This window comes from Salvelinus sp. IW2-2015, unplaced genomic scaffold (assembly GCF_002910315.2).
Source record: "Salvelinus sp. IW2-2015 unplaced genomic scaffold, ASM291031v2 Un_scaffold7688, whole genome shotgun sequence".
Taxonomy (NCBI): Eukaryota; Metazoa; Chordata; class Actinopteri; order Salmoniformes; family Salmonidae; genus Salvelinus; species Salvelinus sp. IW2-2015.
Genome location: NW_019948948.1, coordinates 3,802 through 13,078, shown reverse-complemented (window position 1 = coordinate 13,078; position 9,277 = coordinate 3,802). Strand labels below are relative to the sequence as shown.

The 9,277-nt window shown below is 39.6% G+C and overlaps 1 protein-coding gene across 1 annotated transcript in view; it reads right to left on the bottom strand.

Annotated features, from left to right (window-relative positions):
• Nucleotides 1-977: 977 nt before the first annotated feature.
• Nucleotides 978-9,277, bottom strand: part of LOC112079353 (probable E3 ubiquitin-protein ligase HERC4) — a 10,691-nt gene continuing 2,391 nt past the window's right edge. Inside the window, 11 exon segments of the mRNA XM_024145342.2 lie at nucleotides 978-1,710; nucleotides 1,817-1,916; nucleotides 2,129-2,312; nucleotides 2,428-2,486; nucleotides 2,577-2,637; nucleotides 3,676-3,842; nucleotides 3,993-4,133; nucleotides 4,350-4,472; nucleotides 4,593-4,679; nucleotides 6,104-6,148; nucleotides 6,268-6,342. Coding sequence (XP_024001110.2) covers nucleotides 1,493-1,710; nucleotides 1,817-1,916; nucleotides 2,129-2,312; nucleotides 2,428-2,486; nucleotides 2,577-2,637; nucleotides 3,676-3,842; nucleotides 3,993-4,133; nucleotides 4,350-4,472; nucleotides 4,593-4,679; nucleotides 6,104-6,148; nucleotides 6,268-6,342 — 1,260 coding nt within the window. The 3' untranslated portion in view covers nucleotides 978-1,492.

Here is a 9,277-nt window from a genome sequence, read left to right as displayed (position 1 = left end):
GTGCCCTCTTGGAAGTAAACATGGAGACATGGGCCCCTCCTTTCCTTGGAAGTCAAGTGGCACTTTCAGTTTACAAATGCAAATACAATATGTCATGCTCAGACAAGACATCATTCATTCTGCATGTGTCATAGTTACCTATGTGGCTTATAGCTAGATAGAGGCCTTATGGATGATGATAGTTGTGATGGTTACGACAGAAAGGGTGTTACATTGACAATGAATGAATGTGCAAGGTATGATTCCGAGCTTGCGCTAGCAGATGGGTATACTCTGGCTGACGTAAGATTCCAACTATTGCTTTATGCTTACATCCAAGATCGTCTGGACGTGACCACCATATGGCTGTATAGCTACTGTATATAGTTAGCTATAGCATATAACTATGTAAAATAGTTACGGTAGTTAGTCAATCGTGTCAACTTCATCGTCTCCGCTAGCGGTCGGTAACTAGCTATACGGATAAAAACGACAGCTAACGGGTAGGGCTTAACGAGATTTACAAATGCGTCCATTTCTCAGAATACTAGCAAGCGTGACATACTTAGCCAATCTATCTGCATTTCAGACTCTTCAACGTTCACATATAGAAATGTAAACAATTGCACAAAACGTAGCTACGTRATTTAAAGCAAAAACATAGCATGCGTTTTTACCTGTAGAGATGCATTCCTGAATTCCACTAGCTGGGCGTTTCGACAATAACAAGGAAGTTGTGATGCTGGTTGATGCTCTTCGTCACTCAACATGTGACTTTGGGTTTACATGTCTATACCCACAGATTCCACAGACACAAAATTGGCAAAAAAGGCATTTTGGTCTTCATTTAAGACTCTGTTTGGCATACGTTTAGCAGTGCGGTTAGGGTAAGGTTTTAAATCACATTTAAAGAAGAGACATTTCAGAAAAGGGCGGGGTTTATGACTTTGTGGGTACAGAATCTAGTGACGAGCATGACTGGTGTCAGCAAAATCTAGCCGAATCATGCGATGTACAGAACATAATATGTAAAATAGAATAAACCAATTATAGAGGCATATACAACGTTTAAATTACAATGGGCATAATAAATTATTTGCACAATTGTTAGTATTTGCATAACTACCTAAAAACAGTATTGCACTAGAACTTCCACAACAAATCTTTATTAACAGTGGCTCTTTTGTCTATGGCACTCATTCGCAGTTATAAACAATTTAATTTACAAAGACAGCACGTCGTTCAGATATTCAAACAGCAGAGGTCTCCAAGTATCCAGTCATCCCAGTGCATGAAGGAAACATGAGTAGAACATGTCAAGAAATACATATTTATATTGGTCCACATTGCGCAATAAAGTAATTTAAAATAAAAAAAACTATATTTAAGACTACTTAATATGAAGATTTTCAGTTGTTAGCTCTGAATGTGTTTCATTGCCTAAATAAAATCATAATATTGACAGACATAGATAAAATCAACCTGCTAGGCTACTAGTAACATGCTTCCCATTTCAAGCATCTCCAAACACATCACAGTGGGTGATAGCATGGAGAAGCTTCTCCTGTAGTGTGTCGATACTGCTGTAGTTAGGGAGGCATAGCGTCACAGAGCACGTTTGTGCTTTCGGATAATATTCATCAGCATCAGTACTGCCCAAAGACGTGATTTTCATCTGCAGTTTGGAGAGACTTCGTCCTCTGGGCAGTCTGTCCGTTCCAGTCAGAAAAGCTAGAAATTAGAGGATAATAATTATTCACTGACCAAGCATTTCTGGAGCGATACAATTGTTACTATTATTTATTTTAAGTTATTTAAATCATAACTGTTAACTCACTTAGGAACTTCTTCTTTTGCTCCTCAGAGAACTCCATGAAAACTATCCAGAAGTTCTGGATGATGTCATCTGTGGGCCTATATCCTTGATACTTGGCATTCTGTTAGTGCACAGAAAAACATAATGAAACAACCACATGTACAGCAGACCATGCCACTGTATTATAGCCATAGACTGTATAGTCCACACAGTATGGGACCAGATTTAACCACTGGGAGCGTAGAGCTGCTTATAGGCTACCATACATGTATGAACTTTCATATTATATTGTTTATGTACTTTAATGACATATCTAAACAGGTAGAATTTGACCTGTCTCAACTTGTCCCACTCGTAGTTGTCATCTCCTTGTAGAAGTGTCATCAGCTCCTCAGGTAGAAACATCCTCCATGCCTGTATAGGGCAGCCTTTGTGGAAGCCTTTCTCAAAGTCTGCAAACTGAATCTGCACCGACTTGTTGAGCTTCATGTCAACGTACAAGTCAACATATTTCTTCCTGTGAATGATATGGCAGAACAATGTTCGTTTATGAGTATAGAACACTTCCTGTGAAATCCTTTCGTTAATTCAAGAGATTCATATGTTGATAAGATTACTGTCATCAAATATACCTGTTGACCATGGTAACCGGGACCTCCTCTCCATTTGGTATCAGTTCTTGCCCTTTGTCCTTCAAAAGACAATAAAGATTAGTACTGCATCAGCTGGGATTACCTGTGTAGGCTACCAAAAACAGCTAAAGGTATCAATTCTCTCTTACCATGAAAACCAAATCCAGCGCTTCAACAGCCTCATCTTCATCCAACACATACTGCAAGCCGCTAATTTTAAACAAATAAAACAGTATAAATGTAATATGAGGAGATATACTACACTATCTGTAAAACAACTATCAAAATGAAGTGCTTTGTAACACCCAAACTAGTGGCAACTGAGCTGCCACCAACTTGAAGGAGATGAAACCTTAACTTTGCTGGAGTATTGAAACATCCTCCTGAAATGTTGAGATAAAGTAGTAGGGAGTCTTTAAATCAACAGCCAGCAGTTGAAGACATGAACATATACAGGTAACTGCCAAAATAATGGAAACACTTGAGTAAATGAGGGATACAAAGTATATTGAAAGCAGGTGCTTYCACAGGTGTGGTTCCTGAGTTAAGTAATTAACAGTGCGTCCATCAGTCACCAGATCTCAACCCAATTGAACACTTATGGAAGATTCTAGAGAGTGGTAACTGAGACAGCGGTTTCCACCACAATCAACAAAACACCAAATTATGGAATTTCTCATGGAAGAATGGTGTCACATCCCTCCAAAAGAGTTCCAAACATTTGTGGAATTTATGCCAAGGCTGTATCTGGTGGCTCAAAGCCCTATTAAAAAAGCCCAGTGCAGTCACAAACATGATTTTCCTGTGTTAAATATATTTCCACACTATAAAGTTGGAATAATACTGTGAAATTGTGAACATTATTTAGTGTAAGAACCATTTGAAAAGGCTGCCTGAAATTTGGCCTTCCAAAACTCCCTCGGATGAGCAGACGTCACCTTGGAGGTAAATTAGTTAATAGTCCAATAAGAAATAGAGCCAATAACAGCAGATTTTCAGTTTTCCCCTCCTCACTCAAACCACTCCCAGACAGTCATAGCAAAATTCTTGCTTGAGAAATTGCTCTTTGCTATGAAGCAATTTCTTTCTTTTTGACCAACAATTACAGTAAGGTTCTTTATTGTTACCCAGACATTATTTGATAGTGTGGTAAAAAAAACAGTTGCATTGGAACTTTAAGACACGTTATGTTGGTGTTTCCTTTATTTTTGGCAGTTATCCGTTTCTTTTTCCTTAGAATAATTTTACCTTGCTTCATATGGAGACAGCTCTTTAAGGTCATCCAATGTTGTTGTCAAACCCAGAAGCTTCTTGAAGAGAGCCAGAGGGAAGCAGAGGTTCAGAACACACTGATTAAACAGGGCCTTCCCACAGAGCAGCCCAAGTAAGTAGAATTCGTCAGTGATACCGCCATCCTATGGATAAAATCAAAAAAAGTCAATAGTTTCAATATTTAACAGTATAACAGATATTTCTAATTTATATTTCTAAATTAATAAAACAAAATTGTGGGGGAAAGATTGAGTTGACTCTGGGAACAATATGTAACTGAATATGGAACGTACATCTGTTGTGAACCATGCAAGTCCAGACTCGTAAACCTCCAGTGTCTTTGGTTCCATTGTGAGAAGTTCCCTCCCCAGGAGACTGAAGAATTCCAGTGAAACGCCACCTTCATCCACACCCTTCTCTGTTTGAAACTTCACCTGGAGAAAAAAAAACACTATTTACTCCTGAATAAGGACTCAGAAGTGAAAATACTTTGCCTAATACAGAGGTTGATGTTAAAGTAAGTACAAAGTCCTTGTATGTACTACTTGTTTCAATCACTACTCTTTTCAAAGTTCAGTTCTCCTTTATAGCTCCAAAGTAAAACTAAACATTTCAAAACAAACTATAAAACCTAGTTAGTTAACAACAACCTTCAAAGGCATTGTGAAGTCGTGCCCACTTTGTCGAAGGTGCTGGAAAGCATCTACCAGTGCTCTCTCTCTGCGCACATCTATTGTAGGGACGCAAAAGGCTGAAGGTCCACAGAGGACAAACTAAAAAAAGAAACACATTTGAGTTATGGCAACATTCAGCCTTCATTTTTCACATCTGATAGCAGTGTAGTAAATTAACGTGGTACTTTAATAAACACCACATTTTGTAAAACAACTTACTCTGTACTTCCATTCCAATTGAAAAACTAGACATTTAGCCTCTATGTTGAAGACGCAGGACTGCCGGTGAAATGAATAAAAGAAGTCCTGGTATAAGAAAGAAATCAGTTAATCAAATCGTATTCGTCACATGCCCCGAAAACAACAGGTGTGTCACGCCTTGATCTGTTTCACCTGTGCTTGTCTCCACCTTCCTCCAGGTTTCGCCCATCTTTCCCACTTATCCCCTGGGTATTTATACCTGTGTTTCTGTCTGTCTGTGCCAGTTCGTCTTGTTCGTTCAAATCAACCAGCGGTTTGTCTCAGCTCCTGCTTTTCTCCCGTCATCCTGGTTTTGATCCTGACTTGGAGCCTGCCTGCCATCCTGTGCCTTTGCCCCCGACTCTGGATTACCGACCTCTGCCTGACCTAACCCTGGGCCTGCCTGCTGTCCTGTACCTTGGCCCCACTACTCTGGACTATCGACCCTTGACCTGTCGTTTGCTCGCACCGGTTGTTGCAATAAACATTGTTACTTCAACACAGTCTGTACATGTGTTCAGGTCTTACCTGAAGCCCGATAATGTGTAGCCTTACAGTGAAATGCTTACTTACAAGCCCTTAACCAACAATGCAGTTAAGAAAAGTGTTAAACTATTTACTAAAATAAACTGAAGTATAAAAAAGATATACACTACCGTTCAAAAGTTTGGGGTCACTTAGAAATGTCCTTGTTTTTTGAAAGAAAAGCACATTTTGTCCATTAAAATGACATCAAATTGATCAGAAATACGGTGTAGACATTGTTAATGTTGTAAATGACTTGTAGCTGGAAATGGCAGATTTTATTAATGGAATGTCTACATAGGTGTAGAGGCCCATTATCAGCAACCATCACTCCTGTGTTCCAATGGCATGTTGTGTTAGCTAATCCAAGTTTATCATTTTAAAAGACTAATTGATCATTAGAAATCCCTTTTGCAATTGTTAGCACAGCTGAAAAGTGTTGTGCTGATTTTAAAGAAGCAATACAAGTGGCATTCTTTAGACTAGTTGAGTATCTGGGGCATCAGCATTTGTGGGTTTGATTTACAGGCTCAAAATGTCCAGAAACAAAGACCTTTCTTCTGAAACTCGTCAGTCTATTCTTGTTCTGAGAAATGAAGACTATTCCATTCAAATGGTTTTCTAATGATGAATTAGCCGTTTAAAATTATACTTGGATTAGCCATTGGAACACAGGAGTGATGGTTGCTGATAATGGGCCTCTGTACGCCTATGTAGATATTCCATAATAGTCATTTACAACATTAAATGTCTACACCTTATTTCTGATAAATTTGATGTTATTTTAAAATGGACATCAAATTTGCTTTTCTTTAAAAAACAAGGACATTTCTAAGTGTACCCAAACTTTTGAATAGTGTGTGTACACACACACACACACACACATATATACTGTATATCCATTTTTTTTAAAGAATGTGAAAGAATCTATTTTGAATTGCTTGGTGTTGACTTTCAATGCTTACCTCAGAAAGTTTTCTGTAGTCATAATATGCAAATGTGTTGAGCATCTAAAGAGGATTAGAAATTACAAATCATTTTCCACTCTTTGTAGATTTCAGTGACATCATGCCCATAATTACCCATTTTGATACCAACCTGTAGTCATTTTATGAGATAGGCTACTCACATTCTGAAGCATACTATTGGCTCGGTTGATGTGGAAATTGCTTGCCGAAATTTTGATGTGTCTGTTGCAATTAACCTGCACAAAACAGAGGTTACTGGAGCATACAACATTGCTGTTTTTCATGCAATACCGTGCATTCGGAAAGTATTCAGACCCCTTGACTTTTTCCACATTGTTACGTTACAACCTTATTCCTCATCAATCTACACACAATACCCCATAATGACAAAGCAAAAAAAGGTTTAGATATTTTGCAAATGTATTAAATATAAAAACCTGAAATATCACATTTACATAGGTATTCAGACCTTCGGCAGCGATTACAGCCTTGATTCTTCTTTGGTATGACGCTACAAGCTTGGCACACGTGTTTGGGGAGTTTCTCCCATTTGCTCTCTGCAGATCCTTTCAAGCTCTGTCAGGTTGGATGGAGAGCATTGCTGCACCACTATTTTCAGGTCTCTCCAGAGATGTTCGATCGAGTTAAAGTCCGGGCTTTGGCTGTGCCACTCAAGGACATTCAGAGACTTGTCCCAAAGCCACTCCTGCGTTGTCTTGGCCATGCGCTTAGGGTCGTTGTCCTGTTGGAAGGTGAACCATTGCCCCAGTCTGAGGTCCTAACCTGCTACAGAGCACTTTTCATCAAGGATCTCTCTGTACTTCGCTCCGTACATCTTTCCCTCGATCCTGACTAGTCTCCCAGTCCCTGCCACTGAAAAATCATCCCCACAGCATGATGCTGCCACCACCATGCTTCACCATAGAGATGGTGCCAGGTTTCCTCCAGATGTGATGCTTGGAATTCAGGTGAAAGAGTTCATTCTTGGTTTCATCAGACCAGAGAATATTTTTTCTCATGATCTGAGAGTCCTTTACAGTAGGTGCCTTTTGGCTAACTCCAAGTGGGCTGTCATGTGCCTTTTACTGAGGAGTGGCTTCCATCCGTGCTTCTACACCTGCATTGCTTGCTGTTTGGGGTTTTAGGCTGGGTGTCTGTACAGCACTTCGAGATATTAGCTGATGTACGAAGGGCTATATAAAATAAACTTGATTTGATTTGATCTGGCCACTCCACCATAAAAGCCTGATTGGTAGAGTGCTGCAGAGATGGTTGTCCTTCTGGAAGGTTCTCCCATCTCCACAGAGGAACTCTGGAGTGCTGTCAGAGTGACCATCAGGTTCTTGGTCACCTCCCTGACCAAGGCCCTTCTTATCCGATTGCTCAGTTTGACCATGGAGCCAGCGCTGGGAAGAGTCTTGGTGGTTCCAAACTTCCATTTAAGAATGATGGAGGTCACTGTGTTCTTGGAGACCATCAATGTGGCAGACTTTTTTGGGTAACCTTCCCCAGATCTGTGCCTCGACACAATCCTGTCTCTGTGCTCTACGGACAATTCCATCGACCTCATGGCTTGGTTTTTGCTCTGACATGCACCGTCAACTGTGGAACCTTATATAGACAGGTGTGTGCCTTTCCAAATCATGTCCAATCAATTGAATTTGTAAGTTGTAGAAACATCTCGAGGATGATCAATGGAAACAGGAKGCACCTGAGCTCAATTTCAAGTCTCATAGCAAAGGGTCTGAATACTTATGTAAATTAGGTATCTGTTTTTTATTTGTATACATTTTCAAACATTTCTAAAAACCTGTTTTCGCTTTGTCATTATGGGGTATTTTGTGTAGATTGAGAAAAAATATTTAATCAATTTTAGAATAAGTCTGTAAACTTAACAAAATGTATAAAATGTAAAAATGTCTGAATACTTTCCGAATGCACTATACAGTGCCTTCAGAAAGTATTCACAGCCCTTMAATTTTCAAATGTTGTTGCATTACAGCCTGAATTTCAAATTGATACAATTTAGATTTGTCACTGGCCTACACACAATACCCCATAATGTCAAAAAGTAGAATTATGTTTAAGGAATTTTTTACAAATTAATAAAATATGTAAAGCTGAAATGTCTTGAGTCAATAAGTATTCAACCCCTTTGTTATGACAAGCTTAAATAAGTTCAGGAGTAAACATTTGCTGAACCAGTCACATAATAAGTTGCATGGACTCACTCTGTTTGTAATAATAATCATCATGATTTTTCAATGACTACCTCATCTCTGTACCCCACACATACAATTGTCTGTAAGGTCTCTCAGTCGAGCAGTACATTTCAAACAGATTCAAGCACAAAGACCAGGGAGGTTTTCCAATGCCTCGCAAAGAAGGGGAATTWAAAAAAAAAAGACAATGAATCTCTTTGAGCATGGTGAAGTTATTAATTACACATTGGATGGTGTATCAATACACCTAGTCACTATGAAGATACAGGCATCTATCCTAACTCAGTAGCCGGAGAGGAAGGAAACCGCTCAGCGATTTCACCATGAGGCCAATGATAGGAGAAAACTGTGGATGGATCAACAACATTCCACAATACTAACCTAACTGACAGAGTGAAAAGAAGGAAGCCTGTACAGAATAAAATATTCCAAAACATGCATCCTGTTTGCAACAAGGCACTAAAGTAATACTGCCAAAAAAAATGTGGCAAAGCATTTAACTTTTTGTACTGAATACAAAGTGTTATGTTTGGGACAAATCCAATGCATCACATTACTGAGTACCACACTTGTAACGACTCCCACCGAAGGTGGCTCCCCTTCCTGTTCGGGTGGCGCTCGACGCTCGTCGTCACCCGCCTACTAGCTGCTACTGACTTTTCCTCCCCCTCCCTTTTTGTTGAGTAGTGACACCTGTTTGTGGTTAGGGTGATTTGTGGGGCTTTATTACCCAGCAGCCCGGCCTGCTGGGTGTGCGGGATTGTTGTGTGTACAGTTAGTACATTCTTGTGTGTCAGGGTACGTGTACGTTGGTTTGTGATTTTCGTGTTTCTCACTTTGTTCGTGGTGGAGCATTACTTTTAGAGTAGCGTCGTGTTTTCACCCGTGTGGGGAATTAAATTTGGAACGCTACTCTGAACTCTCTGTCTCCTGCGTTTGACTCCTTTCA